The 23,526-nt window shown below is 47.5% G+C and overlaps 1 protein-coding gene across 1 annotated transcript; it reads left to right on the forward strand.

Annotated features, from left to right (window-relative positions):
- Nucleotides 1-1,539: 1,539 nt before the first annotated feature.
- LOC128708895 (frizzled-3) lies at nucleotides 1,540-23,151 on the forward strand. Its single transcript, XM_053803878.1, has 3 exons — nucleotides 1,540-1,782; nucleotides 20,944-21,183; nucleotides 21,268-23,151. The coding sequence occupies exons 1-3, from the start codon at nucleotides 1,546-1,548 to the stop codon at nucleotides 23,149-23,151; spliced, it is 2,361 nt and encodes a 786-aa protein (XP_053659853.1). The 5' UTR covers nucleotides 1,540-1,545.
- Nucleotides 23,152-23,526: the final 375 nt, after the last annotated feature.

Here is a 23,526-nt window from a genome sequence, read left to right on the forward strand (position 1 = left end):
AGGTGTTTCAAAGTCATTCTTATTTGTATTTAACCCACTATAAATGAGAGATTCTGGCACATTTTACCTCAACTTCGCATGCGCCCGTAGTTCGTTTGCCGAACGAAAGCCGAACCAGAAACCCGAACGACGGACGCGTTCCCCACGAAGCAGTTTTGCTGCTTCCAGCTGGCACGAAGCGAAAGACTGGCCGCTCTTGGGCCGGATAATCGGCCGGATAGCAGGATTGTCCGGCCCATGGAGGGGGTGTGAAAGGAACGAAAAAGGGGCCATGCAGGTGCTGCACAACGGCTCTACTTGCACCACAGCTGTTTTCGGATGTGAATAGAATAACGCTATGCAACATTTTTTATATTATTTCATGCACATTTTCTATTGCATCAATTGAGACTCACACTTTTCGCTGCACTTTTTTCTGCTCTTCTAAGTCGCTGCTTGGATGCCATACGCGAATGGCTATTGCGTTCCTGCAATGGCCACGCGTATAATTTGTGTTCCTTGCTCTAGGAGAAAATAGGCAATTGGTGCTTAATTAAGACGTCCTGGTAGCAGCAATATTTTGCTCCACTTTCCTATTTTAAGCATTTTTTATATAGCACCACATTATGCAAATCTTTACAACACTTCACTCCTGCTGTTTCATGTGAAATTTTGTTAAAATAGTATAAATAAACGTTGCTTGATCGATTATATTTGGTTGACTTATCATTTTAAACCAATATCCTTGGTTAATCTAGAATAATCCTAGAATGATCCACACGCGCACTTCTCTTCGATGCCACCTTTAACAATAGCAAATGTGTTCGTTAAAGCAGAAAACAGATCAAAGTCTCAGAAGAGCGAGAAGGTACAATGCTCGAAAGGGAGAGGTAAACATCTTACCAAGAGCCGCTCAGCATGTGGAGTCAGCCGGTTGTGAAACGCAGGGAAAGTGTTAGCTGCGGGGTAAAAAATGTTCCTTGGGTCGCGTTGTTTGTTGCACCGAGCTATATACACTGCCTGCCGGCCGACCTAGCACAATTCAGTTCCAGAGATAGTTGAACGCACAGCACGGGCGGCACGGCGTGTGTGTCGTTCCGCACTTTGGAAGCATTCTCACTCGCGTAACCGCGCAAGACCGTACACACCTGCACGTTCACTGGTCGGCTTAGTTGGACAAACGATACCCAGGCGCCATTTAGACAGCAGGAGGGAATTGCAAAACAAACCGCACGGTACCAGATGGTGGCTCATCCGTTGTACAGCGTCGCGTTTGATGTGTGTGTGCGCGTGTAACGCGTGACGTGGGAGCTGTACCTGTAGTGCAAAATGCCGGAACCCATGGCGGCGAAACCGGTGCCCGGCATCCTAGTGTCCATTATGTAAGGGGTTCGGCCTCAGTGCAAATCTTGTGGTGCTTCCTAGTGGTGCAGCACTTACACGCAACCGGGCGTGACCGAAAACAGAAAACAAAACTCAGCCCGCGCTGCAAATTCGTGAATCTTGTTGGCATTGTGTACGTTTCTGGGGGTTTTGGGGATTCGTGCTGTATCGAGAGACGCCATCATGCTACCGGTAGTGTTGCTCGCGATGGTGGTCGCAGTGTCGTGCACTGCTGGCGAGGAGTTACGCTGCGAGCGCATCATGGTTGGCGCCTGTCAGAATCTGGTGTACGATATGACGATCGCGTCCGCGCCGGAAACGGCCCTCCAGTACCTGGCGCCCGGCACACCAGCGGCAAATGCAGGTGCCAACTCCACCGCAACCGGTACCATCCGGACGTGGCTCGACGCGGAACGGCTGGTAAGTTGGAAATTATGGCATACAGGTCATACAGGTCTGCAATCAATCGCGCATTCAATCAACCTGGAAATCTGTCGTCGTACTGCAATCACCTGCCATATATTCCCGTACTATAGCAGAATACCCCTTTAGACATTGATCTAGTGTAGGTCAGAGTAGTGCAATTGGACTAGCAAGGAGGTGAAGATCTTACCTCTTAGCTTACATGACCTTTTGAAGATTACATACAAGTCTTAAGGCCAGATAGAAGATTTTATTGTGCCAAATGACCTGAGGCTCACCTCAAAGTGCTCATGTCCTCAAGTCCTTCTAACTTACTTGCGTTAGATATAGCTATCCAAGGTTCATGAGATAGTCCTCAAACCAAAATACCTGAATTTCTGACCATCAGAATCTCTAATGTGGGGCTGCTCGGTGGTGTATTGGTAGCGGCACCCGTCTTTACACGACAGGACCGGTTCAAAACCCCATCCTGACTGACTATCGGGCTACGTGGTAAAATAAGTCTAGTAAGCCAGCAATGACAGGCATGTCCTAGCAGGTCGTTACGCCAAGAAAGAGAATCTTTAATGATCTACTGGACTACCGAAAACCACTCAACAGGATGAGGTTTTTAATATCATTCTCACGACGTAACCTACTGGCGTCTAATACACACCAATATGAGTGAGATCAATGTGATGGTCGTCACTCTGGGATCTCCTCTACAACGTAGTACTTAGTCTTTTGGGAGAGTATATAACTTTTATTAGTACTGTAGATGTACATAAATTAAGCTTAAGTCTACAACTGCCATGAACTGTCATACCCGATATCTGATATGTCTAATTCTTGCAAAACCTGCAGGCAGTGCATCGGTAGGTGATCACCTGGTTCCACTTCTTTGGACCCATTAAAACCCACTCCGCAGAAACTCATTTCCCGCGCTAATGAACAGTTTAAATGCACTGGTTAGCATAAACAATTTCCCTCCTTTTGGTATTATCGCCGCGCTACCGTGTTTTTGATTATTCCTGTTTTTTTTTATCAATATCTCATCGATAAATGCATGCAGCTGGCATAAAATGGCCCAATCGACATAAACCAATTAAAAACCCTCCCCCTCTCATCGTATGCAGACCTACGGTTCTCCCGCGCAACGTTTGCGTATGGTCCGTTTAACGATCGGTTGTGCGCGATCGTAACCGAATTGGTTGGCGGTTTCACCGGCCTGATTGGGTCCACCCGTAACCCCGCTTCGATAATTAACACCCGGCGATCAACGTCCGCAAAACCACGATGTCCACGCGCGCAACATGCAATCGATGGCTCAATCGTGGCGAGCAAAACTGATTCGCACACTAATTAAATTATTTCTTAAACTACCCGGTCCGAACCAGGTGCGGGATACCTGCAGCGAACGGAATGCAAAAACGCAGCATCCCGTGGATTTTTACTGCCAGCCATAAAACCTATTTGCATCCCGCGCGGACGACGGAACCGGGGCGATTGGCACGCGAACGACTGTTCGATTTTAAGTGCATCTACCGAGGGTGTGATTAAATTTTAATTGACGCTGCTGCATGATACAATGCCTAATGCGATCTGCTGTACGGCTTTACAGAAGCGGAATAAGATAAATCATCTGTTTATGTACCCTGTTTCCGCTCCCGAACAGGACGCGGAAAGTCCATCGAAACCTACGCGCAAACTGTTCTTTTACGAGTTGGAGTAAATGTTACTGCGATTCCAACCTGTTGTGGGCCTTCAAAGCGCTGCAAGATATTTAATGACTTCCATGTGTACTGGATTCTCATATAGACTGACTTAGAGGCTGGTGGTACGTATAAGGACGGTATCATGGTCTAGTGCATATGTCTAAATACACAGAATAACTCGGATATCCTAATTCCATCCGAATGTGATGTCTGCAAAACGTAGGGAAAAAGTTTTTCGGCTTTCTCTCCTCTCACTCTCTCACTCTCTGTGTGAGGCTAGAACTATAAACCGCTCTCTTCGTAGAGGATCGTCGCGCTAACGATCGAACCAAGCGGATAACCCAATCGGAGAGCAGTTAGTTAGTGATTTGCTCTTACTCCTACGCTCGATCAAATTCTAAAGCATCTAGTGAATTCGGGTCATCAATAAATGTCCTGATCTCATCTGAAACCCCGCAGAGCAAATGTCTAAACGATGTACTTTACGAGGTATAGATTATTCTAATAAGTCATTGCGTGGTAGAGCACCTACTCTTCCACATCGTAGATCGTTATTAAAGACACACAACACCGGATAGGTGATTGGCATGTGACTTCCTTCCAGCCGAGAGCGATGCAAATGTCACTTTTTAGCCAGCGTACTACATAGGACGCCATTACCTCTTTTCTGCCAAACACTCCACAATGGGTTATACTATCCCTGTGGAAGTCGTACTAGGCTACGCTCCCTGGGTGCCTATCTGCCGTTTTTGACGTTATTATTGTACAGCAGCTTTACGGATTTATTTGAGTTGCTTTGGTTTGTTCCCCTCTTCCCCTCCTCCTTTTTTTGCCACACTACCTCCACTTCCCACTGCTACACCTTGCGCACAACCAGCAGTTGCTCTGTAAATCTCCCCAGTGCCCCCGCCACGCACACACCCACCATTCGCCATCACCTTCCAAGTTTTGGCTTTTTTTTTTTTTTGGCGTACACCCTTAAATAGTGCGGCTTCTTTTGTCGGGTGTTCGCTTTCCTGCTCAGGTTCAGGCCTGGCAGTCGGTTGGGCCTTGTGCTCGCGCGGCAAAGATCAAACGAAATTATTAAAGTTCGTTAGGAGGCCGTTGTCGGCGAAGGTGTGTGCGAGCACCTGAGATATGATTTTTACCCCGAACTCCCTGCCTATTGCCCTGGGTTTTTTTCTATCTCTCTCTCTCTCTCTCTACTTCCAACATTTCCACAGTGGATGCTCGAACCACTGGGATTGTCTGGGTGTATGTTGTGTGTGTGCAGACACGCGTTGGACCCAAATGTACGCCATCCATTGGTTCCGGTCATATGCCTAAATCTGTTCGTGCCGGGTGTTCGGATGAGCTCTTTCTCTCTCTCTCTTTCTTTTTCTTCGTTGCTATTTGAACATTCTTCACATCTCTCTGTCCGGTTCTGTCCGGTTCAATTGGTGCGTCTGTATATGTGGGAGGAAGATCGTCAGTCTAAATCGTTCCGTCTTTCATCTTCACCACTGATCCGGCCGTTTTCGCTGCTGTGGCGGACCGAAGTCTTGACCACTGATAGCAATGTTAATGCCGTTGTTTATTACCGCGCCTTTTATTGTGCTGTGAAATCATAAAACCTAATTTTATGGTGGCGATTAAGCGTTCAAACGACGATATTAAATTCCATTTTACATACATCTCGGCCCCGATACATCCCGGCATGGGAGGATTTACGCGAGCCCTTGTGTATATCTTCGTGTTGTGGAACAATGGGTGCGTTTTTTTCACATACCGCCGCCCGGTTTGTCGACAGCTGAACACGCGGTATGATGAACTATACCGAACCGTACCTTTATGGAACGCCATATTCCCACTTTCCTTCCCTTCTGTTGGTATGAAGTTTGGAAAGCAAAACGTAAGAAACTAAAACACATATGGCAATATCTCCCGGTCGGTCCTCTCCCCATAATGCTGAGCAGCTTACGATGGAGCTGTGAAATTTCACAAGTTCCCTTCAAGATGCACGCTAAACGGCTTACGGGCGGAGTCGGGATGGGAGGGAGGGAGGGAGGGGGGGGGGGAGGTTTCCTTTATTTTTAAACTTAACTTTGGTTTTGTTTGTTGGGTCCACAGACTGGCCGAACGCGACCCGTTAGCACTTTGCCTCGGCAAACATCCTGCTTCATCTGCCACGCTGGACAATCACAACCGCTGGTGAGGCGAGCTTTGATCTTTCCTCAGTACCGCGGCTGGAAGAATAAAGGGTTTCGCTTATGGATTGCAGCGAGAAAATATAAAGAAAATTAGCACTAATAACCACTATCCTGTTATGGAGGTGTCGGTTAAGATCTTCATCCGCCATGAGTTGCATCCTTTTACCTCGCTGAGCCGGTACCATTGATGCTAGGCGTTCAGATGCTCGACGAAATAGATCATGCTCGAGAGAACCCAGAAATTAAATATTTATTTTTTAATATTTTAAATATTAAATATTTGAGATTATGAGCTTAAGTTGATAAACAAATAATCTGCAAATATTTACTAAAGGACCTTAGCATTTAAAACAACTCTTCTCTAGACCTTTTTACGCAAGGTTAGCTTTAAGCAGGATGTCTGTTGCATTAAACAGGATGGTGAAGAATTCTACAAACCAATGCGAATTTTCACACTTCTATTGAGGTAATATCCCACCTTGGCATAACGCATCATAGACACTGCAGCCTGCAGGCCCAATCTTCTGCTAGAATAGTTTACTGATGTAATGAGGTCGCAATATGAGAAGGTCAGTAAAAGAATTACTGTATTACTTGAAATGCCCATTGGACGTATAGAATATCGAAGAACTTGTCTACAACTACCCCTTATACTGCAACATCGTCTTGTCCCATTCGTTGAATAGGTAGTTGGAAACTATCACAGGGGATTCCGAAACGGAAAATCAACCACTGATCAGATCTTCACCATGCGGCAAATCTTGGAGAAAATGGCCGACTCCTTCCATCTCTTCATCGACTTGAAGGCCGCATACAACAGCATATCCAGGGTAAAACTTTACGACGCAATGAGCTTCTTTTGGAATCCCGGCCAAACTTACCAGACTAGTGCGAATGACAATGACCAACATGTCAGGGAAGGTCGCTTTGCTACCACCAAGGGTTTGGGCCAAAGAGTTGGGCTAGCTTGTCTGCACTTCAATCTAGCGCTAGGGAGGGCCATCCGCCACTCGGAGGAAGAAACTTCGAGGACCATCTTCTTTAAGTCAATCCAGATCCTGGAATACGCTGATGACATAGACATCATTGGTAAATGACGGATGCTTAACAAACTATTGAGCAGGCGGGAGAAAACCTCGGATTGAATTAACGAGGCAAATACCAAATTGATGGTGGCACCACCAGCGGCATGGACATTTGTCCAAAACTGACGAAACCCTTTTAGCCGCGTTCGAGAGGATGCTCAGAACGATTTTTGGCCCCGTATGTGTAGAAGGACAATGGAGGAGTTGCTACAATGAGCTGTACGGCGAACTATCGTACAGCGGATTAGACTCGCCAAGCTCCGGTGGGTTCTTAACGTCATGAGAATGACACCGGACGTCCCAGCCCGTAAAGTCCTTTTAGGTCGTCCACATGCACAGAGGAGGTATGGTAGGGCCAAATGTGATTGGCTGACGACGGCGCTCGACCATGAGCGGTTTAGAGGACTTCTGAAGCAGGCCAAGACCGCGAAGAGGTTGTAGCGTGGAATAAGTAAGTGTCTTCAACTACAGCAACCTAAGTGAGAAATTAAGGCGTTTGATGGGACTAACTTGCGTGGCTGTCTATTATGAGCTGCTCGACTAATATACTGTCATTTCTGAGTGACATTCCGACTTGCTGTGTACATTTTGTCTGGATAACAACTTAAACTTAACATCCTTCAATTGGGGGACACTACAACTTCAGGACTCTCAGGAATTTCTGGATTCTGGAGCCAGATCGTAGTGTATCCAGATAGTTAAATCTTGCAAAATCTTGAACTCCAACCATCCTTCATCAACTCTTTTAATAAGAATTACATTACGGCAGTGGTTATGTCCGGTAAACTATATAAAACCCCCTGTTCGTGAGATGGTTCCGAGCGTGTGTTCGCGTAAATCTGTGTACCGACTGCATTAAAAAAAATCACGTTTCCTCCATACTATCAGCCCGTTTTTATGTCTCATCCCATCCACCTCTACCACCCCTACTCCAAGCGGGCACTTTTGCTATCTTATCATCGTCTCGACCCTGCCTCCCCGTCCGCCGTGACTGTCCACCGATCAACTCCATCGGGCACCTCGGCGCAACCGATTGATTTCTTCTTCAAATTTATCTTTTTTTTTCGCACGCCGCCCCGTTCCGTTCCAGACCCTGCAACATTGCTCCAAATGCAGTCTTTTTTTTATCTGAAAACCTTCCCCTCTTCTTCGTGTCAGGCACTTCACTAGGCATCAACCCGGTATACCGCCAAACCGCGCAGGTCGTCCGCAATCCGTGCGCACTCAAAAACATTAAATGGCAGTTGAGGGAAGAAAAAAAAAGCAGGGCGGCACACGGAAATGATGCCGACAAAAGCGGCACCCTCTTACCACCCCACCCACCCGGTAACGGAGGGCGCCTTGGAGGTGACACAATAATGGCAATAGATTTTACCCAATATTCGCTCTTTCCCACCATCAGCCTGCCGCCGGTCGGGGGGAGCATCCATTGATAGTGAATTTATTTATGCATTTACTCATCTCCTCAACCCACCCTCCCTCCTTGCAATTCGATCGCACAGTCTGGGCCGTTTTTATCCTCTTTTTTTTTAGTTTTTTATTTCGTTTCGGACCATTTTTTGAAGTACCTCTACCCTTTCCACGCAGTTTCTTAAGATGCTGGGCAAAGCTAGTTGCATTGGCGTGGGGAGAGGGTGACAATAGCGATATGATGTCTTTGCACACGTTTGTTCCTGCGAGACACTGAGTCGGCGCCCCCGATGGATGTCGATAATTGATATTTTTTGACATCAAAATGCGCACCGTGTGCTGGTTGGAGAAGGTAAATGAAATACTCTTCGCTCTATCGCAGGGTAATTACGATTGGGGTATTTGATTAAAGTGGTTTGTCGCGTGTGTCCGGAAGAGAACTTTCATGTTTTGACATTAGGAGAGATGTTTTGCGCTAATATACACCTAGAGAAATGCTAATATGACGTGGAAAAAGTTCTTCGCCACTCTCTCCCTGGTCGCTCTCTTTGAGGGTAGAACCATAAACCGCTCAATCGAACGCATCCTCCCGCGTAGATCGTCGCGCTAACGATCGAACCAAACGGATAACCCAATCGAAGAGCAGTTCCTTCGTGCTTTTCTCTTACTCACACGCTTGAACAAATTCGGGTATTTGCACAAACGCTCGTCGTATATCTAAGGCATCTAGTGCACTCGGGTATTATCTTCAAAGCACTCGACCGTTTACCGGTCGGTGTCAAGCCAAATGGACAGCGGCTCACCTATAAATGTCCGGGTTTTTTTTTTTTTGGAGGGGGGAAGAATGTATAAATCACAGTGGTAAAAAGATTGTGAAGGCTTAGGTAAACATAATAAAGTAACATTGAGATACAGTTGCCTTGGCGTCTCTGTGGCCCCACTCACCCGTAGGACCATCGGTGCTTCCCGGCTGTGTTGGGTTTACAACCGCGGCCAGGTTCGTTGAAGCGAGTGGCAGTAAAAACATGTCTAGCGCAACCGATATCGTCCCGGACCCGGGGGGTGGTTTTGAACGATTCCCGTTGCGAAAAAGGGCTGTTTTGAGGAGTGGAACGTGGGAGTAAGAATCGTCGGCAAGGGTTGAACCCTTGTTCCGTAAACGATGAAAGGAGAATGGGTGAAATTGTGGGGGGAAGGAGGGAGGGGGGGAGGGCGGTTTGGAAGGAGCATTTTTGTAGCTCACGAGCGAGTCGTTGTGCAAAAATCGGCCGAGTTGCATGTGGCAGCAATAACAACCAAAAGGGACATTTGCAGACGAGAAGACCCTTCCGTGATCCGTGACGCCAGCTAGAACAGCAGAGGAGCAGGAGAAGAATACACACACACACACATATATATATATATATATACGACCGATCGCCTTTTTAACCCCTTTTTCGACCCGATGCTCCGCTTTATAGCTCAGTAAGAAAAAAAAGGGCGAAGGAAAAAAATAAAATAAACCCCAGCCATGGTTTCGAATCGGGCGGAAAGTACATCAAGGGAAAAAATTCCGCTTCCAACCGGCAAAAAAAAACCCGAAAAGACGGCAAGAGAAGAGAATAACAACAGCAAAATACGCGTCTTTGCATGACTTCCTCTGCTTGTGCCGCGAACTGTATGAGCGCATACAGGGAAAGCGAGAAAGAGAGAAAACGAGAGAAAGATAGAGCGAGAAAGAGAGTAAACAGAACAGGGAAGAGAACGAGAAACCACATAAGTATACGGGGGACGGAAAGAGAGAAACAATACAGCAAGCGAGCAGAAGCGAGAGTAAGCGAGAAAGCGAAAGAAGGAAGGAGACAGAGTGCAAAAAACGTGCCAGAGTGTCGGTTTCGTTCTTTGATCTTTTGATGCTCCCCGGGCCCCAGAGTGCCCTTACTCCCGCTACCCCGCGCACCCTCATTGCCTTGCCCACACGATCGCAAATTGCTTACCTTTTACCGGTCCCCCTGCGTCCACCCGGTCCGTTCTTCGGATCCACCACCCCCTCTACCGTCCCCCTCCCCCCAAAAAAAAAACCTAACCACAAAACCCGTTCAACTTATCCGTCCACTTTCCGGGCCGATACGATCGTTTCGTTTTTCTGCACTATGAGTCCGCATCATATTCCGATGCTGGACAGATTTTTTTTTTTTCGTGTATGGGGATATTAAAATTATGTTAATTTATGGCGTTCTAAATGAAGTGAAGGATTTAAAACATCAACAACCAGATGATCTTCAAACGGAAATTGAAAATAAAATCGGACACTTACGGCCGTTGCGGGTTCCACGTCCATTGCGATCCTTTTACGCCTGGACGCTGGCTAATACGATTACAGTTAACTGCATTTAATTATTGTTTTTACACTTTTTTCTTATAGTAACATTTACATTTACACATTTTTACAACATTTTGAAACTCCTGATTCGGCTCCTCAGGGGTCCACTCTCCTTACGGCTACCGATTGTTAGGTTGGCTCGGTTAATCTCGTTTGTGCGCAAATAATTATCCAGTTTCGCATATCTTGATTTAATTTGTTTTCATTTTTTACCCCTCCCGCTACATTTGCAATCTGCATCTGCATAGTTTGTTTTTTGTTGTTGCTTGGCTCCGTAATACGATCGTTCTAACAGTCAAACAGTGGTTTGTGTGGTTTTATTTTTCGCTTGTCTCCTCCTTTACCTACGCACTCTATACCTGGCGATGGGACCGAGGAAGAATTGTTCCCACTTCGCGTCCACCTGTCCTAATGCAACGGGCCACTATTCTTTACCACGCGAACTGTCATGGGCCCCCCTGTTCTTCCTGCTTCTGCAACATTTCGACCCTCTTAAAACATTCCAGCTGGATACGTGCGTGGCTGTGTGTGTACGCTTCTTTTAATGGTTTGCCTTTTGCTCCAATGTGCTTGCGTTTGTGGATTGTTTTTTGTTGTTGTTGTTTGTTGCCTTGTCTCTTCCATCTTCCACTACTGCTCGCATTTCGAGCCCGGGTCGCATTATTCCTCCCCGTTCTTCCTGTGAGCCATGTGCCTTCGCCTGCGCCTTCTTGTCGCGTTCAGCATCCACCGAAAGATGCTTTTTAGCGTTACGGGGTTTGCTCGCGTCCATTACAAAGTGCTCGGAGGCTGGAGCTTCGAGCCAAAAAGAGCGCGAAAGGAAGAGGGAAACGAAAAAGCGAATCCGCAAAAAAAAAGAAAAACAGCGCTGCATGAAAATGAGGGAATGCACACAAAAAAGAAAAAAATACGGCGAGGTGTGTACTGCAGGAAGGCGGAAAACTTGCCCCCTTTCCGCGGTTTCCTACACATCCACCGCTCCACCGGCCGATCGCAACCAACAGCAAAACCGATCTCGACCGAACGTCGAAGATGATGCAGTAGCGCGACCCGTGTAGTGCGGTAATAATGATAATGTTGTTCTCCGTTTTGCCTTTTCATTTTTATACCCTGCGGTCGAAATAGGTTTTGGAGCTACAGGCGCGCGGCGGTTTCGGGCACGGCACGGGGTTGGTGTGTAGGAATTTTTGCTTTTTCTTTCGATGCTTTGCGCGGCAGACAGTAAGCGCAGCGCAAGCCGCGGGAAGAAAATGTTTCACATTTGAGCCGCGGTGCAGTTTTGCTTGTAATCCGTGGTTTGTTTTGGTGGCCGCGTTCGATGCAATTTCTGTTAGATGCTAGCGGTTGGTTTGAAACAATTGCCAGCCATTTTTTTATTATAATTTTTAAATATTTTTTTTTATTGCTCTGCTAGTTAACAATAGGTTGTCATTTTTTGACAAGTATCAATATGTTTTTACATAAAAATATTTTAATTCTGACATAATTTTTAACAAAGGATATATAACTTTTGCCAGTCCCATAGTGCTGTGCTATCCATGCAGCTTATCAGTGCTGGTGCGTTCATATCGATTGTGAACCGGCCGCCATGTAGCATCTTCTTCAAAACCGATAAAAGACAGGGTTTCTTACATTATTACAGGTAAAATGCATTACAGGGTTTCTCTTGACTTTCTGGTTTTTGTTTCACAACTCTTCAACCCTCCGATATGAATCAAACAATAACAAACAAATGAAAGAAACACACCAGCAAGTAAAATCAATAAAATGCATTGGTACAAATTTCGGAAGTTCTGGCAAACATTTGGACCCCAAAACACGCACAGTAAAACTTAAATAAGAACGCATTCCGTTCGAGTTCACCCTGCGAAACCACATGCCCATTTTATCTACGCGACCAATTATGAAACCTTTCAATAATTACCTTTTTCCTTCCTGTGCAACTGCAACTGGGAGTTTGGGCTCTCCACCAGCAGATGCACCACAGCGCGACACAGCCAGAAGTGCACCGCGGTGCATCTGGGCCCATGTTCCATTCCCATTTTCGATGGGGTTGGTGTGGGGTTTTTTTTTTTTTTTTAATTCGGAAAATTCGAAATCGACCCATTCTGCTCTCGTTCCTTTATCGCGCGCATTTATGTGATTGTGTTTTTATTCGTCCCCATCAAAATTACATTTTAAAAGACTTTTTGGTAAAGCGTTCCACTGGGACGCAAGCACACCGCGGGAACCCGCACTCTTGTGTATGTTGCTTTACTGAAACCTCGCTTCCCTTTAACGGATAGGAGCAGAAAAGATCAAAGCAGATCAAACCGCCGATCCGTGGGTCGATCGTCAATCCTGCCGGGTGCATTGATGCCCCCTCCGCCACCCCACGCCGGGCGGGCGGTATTTGCACATTTTCAGGCGATTTAATTTAGCCAACGAATTTCGGCGTACCTTCCGCTAATTATCCGATTGCGATGGATGCGTACGGACCGATGCCGGGACGTTGGACGAGTCGGTCGCGAGGCGATATGTTGAAGCATCAGCCCGCTTCAATGTGCTTGTCATTCGCGTTTCAATGTCCAAGAAATTAAAAGCAAAAAAAAAAAAACAAGGGGAAATCAAAAGCAGGAAAGAAAAACAAATCATTCCATGAGCGGTACGTTTCGTTTGACCCGTTCGAGCGTGGATTGTTTGTGTTTACGCGAACGTTTGCAGGCGTAGCGGGGCTTGAAAGAAGAACTACTCAACCGGTCGAATTTAACAGAGCCCGAGTTGGGATGGTAGGAAAAACTTCGGAACGAGAACACGTAGCGACAGACAAATAAACAGCACACGCACACACAGTTTGGTGGATTTTCTTTCCCATCGGCCGCAGTGTGCCAGAGATGCATCGGGTTTCCGCCGTGTGGGCCTGCCTGCGTAACAATAATCTTATGTGGATGGAAATCATTTCTGCTGATTGAACTCAGAAACAGATGATCAAACACTGCTGCGCGATGCAAGAACTCTAATGCTAACAAACAAATTTGATTTTTTTTTAAATCCTGTGCCGCACATTAGTGCCGGAAAGTGCTCTTGTAGTACATAACCTCACGCTAGTGGCAATTCTCAACAAAGCGCTGGATTCACAAACCAGTGATTCTTTATACTTCCAGAGTTCTGGAGCAATCTGAGACATATCTCTGTAGATCGATCGTAAGCAAACTAAACTACTTGAAGATGTATGTTCAATTATTAGATATTTCCAGAGTTCTGACGCACTTTGAGACATACTTCTGTAGATCGATCGTACAGAAACCATAAGCCATGACGATGTACTCTCGATTATTAGATACTTCCATAGTTCTGGAGCACTTTGAGACATACCTCTGTAGATTGATCACATGCAAACCAAAATACTTGAAGATGTACTCTCGATTATTAGATCATTCCAGAGTTCTGGAGCACTTTAGACATATCTCAGTAGATCTATCGTACCGAAACCAAAATACTTGAAGATATATTCTCGGTTATTAGATACTTTCAGAGTTCTGGAGCATTTTGAGACATAGCTCAGGAGATCGATCGCACGCAAAATAAAAAGGCAGGAAGATGTACTCTTGATTGTTAGATACTTTCTGAGTTCTAAAGCATTCTGAGACATATCTCTGTAGATCGATCGTACCGAAACCATAAGCCATGACGATGTACTCTCGATTATTAGATACTTCCAGAGTTCTGGAGCACTTTGAGACATACCTCTGTAGATTGATCACACGCAAACCAAAATACTTGAAGATGTACTCTCGATTATTAGATCATTCCAGAGTTCTGGAGCACTTTAGACATATCTCAGAAGATCGATCGTACCAATACCAAAATACTTGAAGATATATTTTCGGTTATTAGATACTTTCAGAGTTCTGGAGCTAGCCTGGAGCCTGGACATAGCTCAGGAGATCGATCGCACGCAAAATAAAAAGGCTGGAAGATGTACTCTTGATTATTAGATACTTTCTGAGTTCTAAAGCATTCTGAGACATATCTCTGTAGATCGATCGTACCGAAACCATAATACTTGAAGATTTATTCTCGATTATTAGATCATTCCAGAGTTCTGGAGCACTTTAGACATATCTCAGAAGATCGATCGTACCGAAACCATAATACTTGAAGATGTATTCTCGACTATTAGATACTTTCAGAGTTCTGGAGCATTTTGAGACATAGACATAGACATTTCTATAGATAGATCGTACCGAAACCAAAATGCTTGAATATATACTCTAGATTATTAGATATTACTATCTCCCCACTCCAATATAATAGTTCGTATCGTAGAATGCCACAAAATTGCTGTTTTGTTACCAAAATCTTGTCTAGACCAAGTCCCCAAACCCAGAACTAGACTATCTATCCTATCCTAGCTATTCAGGTAAAGCAAGACTACAAAACAACCAAGAAATGGTTCAAAACAGACGGAGGTGTTTCGCTAGCCCAAGATAGTCTTATAGCCTCTGGATCTCTGGTCAGCAAAACTAACCTCCCCCCCCGCACCAAATGCTACTTGTTCTTCAGCACACAAATACAATTCTTACCATTGAAAACCAAGGCTCTTCTATACCTGCTCTTGTTGTTGTTGATATCTTTAAGAAAAAAAAGAGTCCCATTTGAAGCTAAAAAACGGAAACTCCAAAAGCCGGGAGTTGGCTTCCACTCCTGTGCGGAGCCGAACGAACGGACGGAGCAGCATCCAAATTTGGAAAGAAGAGCGTGCTTTCGGAGGGAAAGGGGGGAGGTAGGAGGGTGTGAAGTTGAGGAAGGTTTGATAGGCAATGTGGGAGCGGGTGTATAGTGGCGGCGCTAGCTCGACCGGTTAGATTAGAGAGAGTGCTTTTTGAGGTTCCTGCGGCGATGTGCGTCAGATAAGCGAAGAAGTGCCGCCCCGTGCTCGCCCGGCGTAGAGCCCCAGTTCTTTTCTTTTTTTATTTTTTGGACGTAAGTGCTCCGTGTGCTGCGTGATCGAAGGAAGCAGAAAGACCCAACACTCCCCACCACCACTGCCAACGCACACACGCGGGGATGCGCATTGATTCACGATCGAATTAATTTGTGTGTCGAATAGTGCGCTCCGCGGAACGCTGCTTTCGGGGTTGCGTTCTTTTGCTCGGTTGCCTTTCCCGCTCGTTGCTGCTTCCTGGGTTTCTGCTACACCCGCACAAAGCGTTTAAGATCACGCTGTCTCCCTCTTCGATATTTAATCCCCTGCCCGGCTGTGTATCCCAAAACATCAAAGCGTTTCGTCGTCGCAAACCGTGAAGGAATGATCCGAATTTTGATGCCAGCGAGCGCTCGGTTTTTGGGTGTTTTTTTTTTTGGCGTGCGTTCCGTTTGACTAACGCAGCCTTCGAGTGTGGAACAGGCTGAAGCGCAATGAAGCGTCAAAATGTCAGCGCGACTTTGCATGAAGCGTAAGTGTGTATCGGTGATGGTGGAGTCGAAGTCGTCCACTCACAGACGCTCCTCGTGGACTTTTTTTTTCCACAGACATTTGGAGAATTGGAACGTTTAGACGTCGTTCTCCGCGTTCAGGATTTGATACCCCCTTCCTGGGTGGCGACCAGCGAAGACCGGGGAACGCCACGGTACGTTAAGTGGCAGCGTACTCCTTGTCGCTGATCATTTCATCTACCGGCCCTTCTCCGCGCTGTCTGACAAGGACGGCATTCCCGTGTGGCGATATGGTCGAGTCCCCAAAACGGAAACAGGTATTGAAAAGATGAGAGAAACCGCGAACGCAACCGGCTAATGGAAAAGCATACTCTTGCTGATAAGATTACTTCACGTGCGCGTCTGTCTGCGTTCGTGCGTGGTTATGTTGTGGTCTGGCTTCCAAGCAGACAACGACGCACATCGGGACCGGACGTTCCTCTGGGGGTCGTCGAGCATTCCTGCTACGAGTTTACGTCGGGAACAAAGTGGACACGTTGCAGCACGAACTTCAAACGTTGCTTAATTACCGCCATAGGCGGTCGGCATTAGGTATAAAATGGACGCATGTCTAAGGTGACGTCTTCTTGGAGAAATTTAGACAAACCGTCAACTCCATCTGGAATTGCACGATCCAATGTAAAAAAATGCATTACCACAGCCGATGATAAATGTTTGAATGATATTCCTGACAAGGCACCGTCTATTTCTCGCACATTCTACAATTTGGCAGCTCTTTAATTCTATCAAACTTCAAGACATACAGTTGACACATGGAGAATGATGCACATTTGAAGACACCCATATGAGTCGTAATAAAGCGTGTATAACCCCCCCTGTGCCTTGAAAGGCAATATTTTGGAAGAATTCCTCATAGTTTGCCGTTAAAGTTTTAAAAGATATAGACACAAAAAAGGCACTTCTTCCCGGAAAAAAAAACATAAAAACTAATTATCTGAGCGGGTTTCGCCAAAGTTCTTACCCTGTGACCTAATGCACAACAGTTGTGGCTTTATATGCTTGCTCGTAACCGAACGCTGGAACGAAAGGATTCTTAATGCGCCATAGAAAGATAAGCAGTTCTACATCAATGCAGATCAAATAACCCGTATCGTCTGGTTGCTGGTGTGCTCTGCAACATTTGTCCCAACCGAAAAGATACGGCGCAGATGGGTGTACCCTCGCACCAGGACACGGTGGAGCACCGAGAGTTCTCGGTAACTTGCCATCCCCAAAGCAACAACAACAACAAAAAAAACTCCCCAATCGAGAGATGCGGCAGCTAATCTTAACCCCGAATGGTAGATGAAACCTTTTCGGGGGTAGCTATTGCATTAATTGTTTCTTATGCGGCGTTCCTGCCTCACCCGTAGAAGTCATCACGCCCGATCCGTCAAGGTTCGGAAGTGCCTTATCCCGGCGTGGAGGCTTCAGCTTGTGTTATTATGCTTTGTGTTTTCTTTCCCGCTTATATCACCCGGGACTTTGGGCGGCGCAGCATCGACTGATCGGTATTTAATGAACGCCAAGCAGGGCAGTGAAGCGCTCCGATAAGGACCGCTTGGGAATTCTGGACGCAGCAAAGGCGCTGTGGAGGAAAGACAAAGGCGAAGCAGAAGAATAACTATTGATTAAAAGAGTTGAAAGGCAAAGGAGGGAAAAAAAGCATTCCCCCCCCCCCCCCCAACCCATCGAAAAGCAATCGGAAAAGAAAGGCCTTTGAAAAGGACCGCAAGGATGCGCGGCCAACCCTGCCCAGCGGTGCGGTGCGGGACAGGTGAGCCCGGGAAGGGCCGATCGAGGCGCGAGAATGGGGCAATGGAGCGAAAGGCAAAAATCTGTTGCTTTTTTTTCCCTCCCCGAACCTCCCTGCCTTCATGCTTCAATTCGAGCTCAACAACAGCAGATCAAAAGGAAAAAAAAAACTCCCCGGGCTTCGAACAAAACCCAATGCAAAGAAGATGGTGAAAAAGTATCAAATGGGTGGAAGCGATGTAAGATCATTATTTTATCTCTTTCATCTTTCCCTGCGGGCCATTCCACGGCAGCGATCAGGAAGGGTGGTAAAGATAAAACCTGGGATGACCGAGCGGTGGAAGCGGTAACAGGGGGGGGTGGCGGGCGGGGGTACACGTTGGAAAGTCTAACTGCGAACGGAACAGAACAGCACTGGAAACAAGGAGAATGAACGAAAAAAAAAACACACACACACACACAGAATGATCGTGGCCCGAACTGGACGGGAAACCGGTTGCAGAACCGATCTGAAAGCCGCCGGTTGGTGTTATAATAATTGAACTTAATAGACCATCATCTCATCATCATTACACCGCGATCAGACATCTTAAAAGGAAGGCATGAGCCATGACGACGACGTCGTCCACGATCGCAGCCGATACGGAGCGGGTCCGGAAAGGGGGGGGGGGTGGAAGCAAGGTGCCCGCACGCTGTGCTCCGGGGTAGGGGCGGAACAAATTGACACCGGCGAAATGTTCGCCTCGGAACCGGGGGGAAGATCTCGAGACACCACGGGGTCTGGCGAACATCGGGCTGAGGCCGTCGCGTCCAACAGTTGACGAAGTTGACGGGCGAGTTCCATGCACACTTCCAGCGGCAAAATTTCCGGACGCTGGAGCGATTGCAATGTTTAAGCGTTTGCACGTATCCCGATCGCTTCAAAGCCACTGGAAAGGATGAGTTGTGCCTTTCGCCGCGCTAAGGCACGTCTCCTGTGACGGTGCTCTGCAGGAACGCTGAGGAATTCTGTTGCCAGCATCACCTTGTTTTAAAAGCCTTTTTTTTCTTGTCGGTGAGTTGGCAGTTTGGGGTTGAATGGTATAAATTCCCTCGTCTAATCGGGAAGCTTAGTCAAAGTACGATAAGCACCGTGCCGAACCGCACACGCGGAGAGACAAATCTTAATATTGGAGTCATTTTTTGCTGTTGCTTCACTCCTCCTTCCAAAATAATACCCCTTCCAAAAACGTGACAGGTTTTCCGGCGAGAAAAATCCTTCCCCACTCATATACCATGGGTCAAAATGCTTAAAATTCTACTCCACTCTTCCGTCTGTGCCCAGCCCGGAGACAAGGGCGGTGGGGCCGGGTGAGAGGAGTACACGGGAATGGATGGAACAAGATGAAAGAACTGTGCCGCCGCCGCGGTGCCGCAACAGCGCACAGGCATCATCATCAGCGCAGCGAGAGAGGAAAACCGGTACGGCTGGCGCAGGAGCAGCAGGAAGCGCACAGCGCGTCCCGCAGCAGATACTTCACCGCCGCAGCTCCATTTTGACGTCCAGAGCCGGGGCGAGAACTGAGCATTAAGGCATGGCTTCGGCGGAACAGGCGACCATAGTCTGGTGCGATCCGAGTGCTCAGCGTAAGGAGGAAGAGGTCCTGTAGGTAGCAGGGGTGTAATAGCATTATTATAATACATCATTCTCCACCGTTCGCCGAAGCGCACATTGAGCAGGGAAAGAAAAATTGCGCGTTACCTTCTGGTACCGTGAACCAGACAGCGGTAGATCGGGGACCGTTTTTATGCCGCTGCCCACAATGGCTTTACGCGCACGTCCCTGCCACCGATGACGCTAATCATTTAGACTAACGTTGACATTAGCGCTCGGGCCTGCCTAGGGTCAGGTACGGTTGTCCAGCGTGCTTGCAGCGCTGAATTGAGCCATCGCTTCTTTTGTTCCAATAACTGAGGGAACTCGCAAACGCTGCGGACATGTTCTGCCTTCTATTCGTCTTTGCAACAACAACTTAAAAACACACAGATGTAATGCGATCCGTACAATTCAACATTGTTTGTTCATGTATTACAGCTTTCAATATCTCTGTAGCATACCTCAGCAATGCGACTACTGCTGAGAATGGATCTCAAAACTCCTCACACAAAAGGTACAGAAGTTCGCTCTGCCATGAACACAAAATTTGGAACTCTGAACTCCGTCAACGGTCATTACATCCAAATCTTACTATCTAACTCTATCCTGAATCTGAAGAAGTGATCTCTACTTCTGCAAGTCAACAGTAGTTACCTGATTTAAGTACATCAGCGATGACATGCGCTTGATTGCTCTGGTGACTCTTCTAGCCAATGGAACCTCAGTAAAACATACTCAACTAAAGGCAACTTCCGCAAAGAGTTGCGTACGCGATGCGTGATCACACCTGCCAAAGTTGTCCAAAACTTCTGCAAAGTACTCGCTTTTAGCAGATCGTATAAGAAATGATCACACTACCGGACATTGAAGTCTTCAGCTGTCAAGACGAAACTCAGAAATCCGAGTAGAACTTAACTGCACTTAATTTATTCACCCTGTTTTGCTTTTGATAGAATACATTAAAATAAACATATGACAAAGAAAGCTATTTTAGACCAATTTAACACCTTTTTGCTTAAATTTTGTGTTATAAACTAACTCAGCTGTCAAATTTCAAAAAACCGCCTATCTTCGAATCCGCGTATAAGAGGAACGGCGTATCTCGGGGACTGCCTGTACTCGAAAACAATATTTAAAAAATGAGATCAATTCTTGTTTGCGACTCCTGCAGTGATGACGAATCTCCAATGCTTATTTTAGAGAGAATTTATTTTATTTATCACCTACCTATGATTGTGATTGTTGATGCAGGATGCTGCGTTCGGACTTTCTGATTATTTTATTGCTAAAATCAATAGCAAAACTGCTCCTTGTTATGTCGTTTTAGTGCTGTTGTTTGTTGTGTGTATTTCTCGTGGCTTTCTTCTTCTTCTTTACAAAACCCAAAAACTGTCAAAACAAAGAATACCCAACAAAACGTTTACTGAGAAGCCGGTGATAGTAGTTCGTTTGTTACACAACTTGTTGGATGACAAAATATTATCTATGCGTAAACAGTGATGTTTTAATTATATAAAAAAAAACTATTTGCAAATTGCACTTACCTCTTTCCTCTTCTTCATCCTTTCAGATCACCTCGCTGCGGCCAGTCATAGATTCAGGCTGCTCAAAACAGGCACTGTTTCTCTTCTGCTCCTCACTGTTTCCACTGTGCTCACCGACCGCACCGCGTCCCGTACACCCGTGCCGCTCGCTATGCGAGCAAGTGCGGAAGGATTGCTTTAGCGAACTACCGCACAGCAAGCTGTGGCCAGTATATCTTGATTGCCGTGCGCTACCCCAGCCGGAAAAGCACGAACTCTGCATGCAGGTACGTTCGGTTTGTTTGCGCGTGCGTTTCCACACCCAAAAAAAAGTTTTGTTTACTGATCGTTGCGGCCTTTCTGCTCTACAGGTGCCGTCCGATGCGACGGGAAGTATCAAACACCGTGCCGGTCATACCGTGACCAACTACCATCTGCCGGTGGCCACGGGTGGAGGGACCGGTTCTCCACCACCAATCATCACACATGACAGTGTCGAGTCCGTCGTGAAGGGTTGGTCCATCTCGAACCTGACCTCACTGTTGCAGCATGCGGGTGCTACGTCCGGCACTGGCGCCGTCATCCATTCGTCGGTTTCGGTTGGTGCGTCCTCAGGGCAGAGAGTCGTGGACGGTACGACCTGGTCGGACCGGATCAACTCGCTCCTGCTGCCGAGCTTAGCTGTGCCCGGTGTCACGGCGTCGGATGGTGCCGGTTTGACCCGTAACCCCTGCCCGGCCAACTACAGTCTCGAGTACGATCGGTGCGTACCGAGATGCGGACCAACGATCGATGCACTGTACAGCCAGCGCCAGAAAGAGCTGGTAGAGCTGTGGACACTCGTCCTGTCGGCGGTTTGCTTCATCTTTACGCTCACCTCGCTCGTCTCGTTCTGGGCAAAGGCGTCCAAGCTGGAGTACCCGGACCGGCCGATCCTGTTCATGACGCTTTGCTACAACCTTTTGGGACTGTGCTACCTGGAGCGTACCATACTGCACAGTCCGCGTCGGCTGGAGGCTGCCGTTGAGTTTATGCTGCTGGATGCACCAGGACCGGTAGCAACCGGTACGTCCACCACCAGCACTGCCCGGTCCGACTGCTCCATCACGTCCCAGTGCCTGGCGTACTACATTCTCAAGCACTATCTGCTGCTGAGTGCCAGCACCTGGTGGCTAATCTTTGGCCTCTGCTGGTACCTGAGCACCGCCAAACAGTGGTCCTGCGAGGCGCTCGAACGCAAGTCGGGGTTGTTTCACGTGCTGGCCTGGGTTGTACCGTTTGCCGCACCGATCGGTGCACTGCTCCGTGGCCACATACAACGCTTCGAGCTGACCGGGTTCTGTACGGCACGTGGATTTACGGAGTTGCCGGTGCTGCTGCTGCTACTGCTCGGTACCGCACTCGTCAGCTGTGCGCTTGCCGCACTTGCCCGGCTTCGGCTCTGCTGGAATCAGCGGGCACCACACCTGGGGCGGGTGTTTGGCCGTGTGCTGATGTTTGCTGTGTGCTATCTACTACCTGCCCTATCTGCAACGATCTGCATGATGTTGGAGCGCGTCGATCACGAACTCGAACCGTGTCCCGCGGGCGAAGCCGGTGAGGGTTGTGTGGCCCAGCGGCCACCGTACTTTTCCCTGCTGCCGACCGTGTTACGGCTAGCGTTGACGCTGCTCGGCGGTGGATTCGTCGGTGTTTGGCTCTGGTCCCGCCAACCGTCCGACGCGGACGTGAATGCGAAGAAAAGCACCCAACCGCCCTGCTACAGTACAGCCGATCTGATGCTGCTCAAGGGTGGTTCCAAACCGGTGCGGCCGCTGGACGAGTGTGGTGCACTAACCGGGACCGGCGGTGTTCGGCGCGCTGAGGGTCGCCCAGTACCGGACGATGGTAGCGTCGTGCTGCGAGACGGACATCTGCTCGCCGGCCGGTACAAAGATACCACCGATCGACGGCAAACCAACCGAGGTGCGTCACGAAGTACCACCAGCAGCAGTCCTTATCGCAACCGGGCGGAGAAGTTAAAAGCGAAAACTTCACAGAAAGTTTGCTACACCTATCGACCCTGTACCGGCGTATTGTCCGAGCACGGTGTTGCGCTACGTCCACCAACCGAATCGGTCGGTACGATCCGTTCGGACCTTGGTCAACGATCGCCGTACGGTGGTGGTGGGACAGCTGCGAACGGTGGCTACGTACCGGTCCGCGTACATCGCAGCCTCCGTGCCGTCCCGATGTCAATGATCACGCGCATTTAAACCCGGTTGCCATCGTATGACGCGCCTGCATTGGTAGAATCCGGAGTCTGGAGGATTCCGTTTGTGAAAAGCTTTAACTAGTTTGTACGAAACTGTTACACCGTGTATGTGTTAAATCTCGATTTAGTTCTAGCGTTAGTTATTTGCTTATTTATCGTAATATTAGTACCCGTGATACCCGTACCGGTTGGGGACGTGTGCTAATCGTTCAGCCGCAAACACACACACGAGTGAGGTTGTGTCTAATAGAAACCGAACACTGCTCTACAGCAGCAGGGAGCTTATTTGTGTATGACTTGAAATATCCATCATTGCCACTGTATTGATGCAAGACGGGAGGTATTGTAGGATTACTTGCTCTAGCTTCGAACAGCT

Source organism: Anopheles marshallii, chromosome X (genome assembly GCF_943734725.1).
Source record: "Anopheles marshallii chromosome X, idAnoMarsDA_429_01, whole genome shotgun sequence".
Taxonomy (NCBI): Eukaryota; Metazoa; Arthropoda; class Insecta; order Diptera; family Culicidae; genus Anopheles; species Anopheles marshallii.

Bases quoted from the DNA above. Each gene is read 5' to 3' on its own strand.
- LOC128708895 (XM_053803878.1), top strand. From the start codon at position 1,546: ATGCTACCGGTAGTGTTGCTCGCGATGGTGGTCGCAGTGTCGTGCACT. The intron at 1,783-20,943 runs GTAAGTTGGAAA...TCATCCTTTCAG, and splicing joins GGCTCGACGCGGAACGGCTG to ATCACCTCGCTGCGGCCAGT. The intron at 21,184-21,267 runs GTACGTTCGGTT...TCTGCTCTACAG, and splicing joins AGCACGAACTCTGCATGCAG to GTGCCGTCCGATGCGACGGG.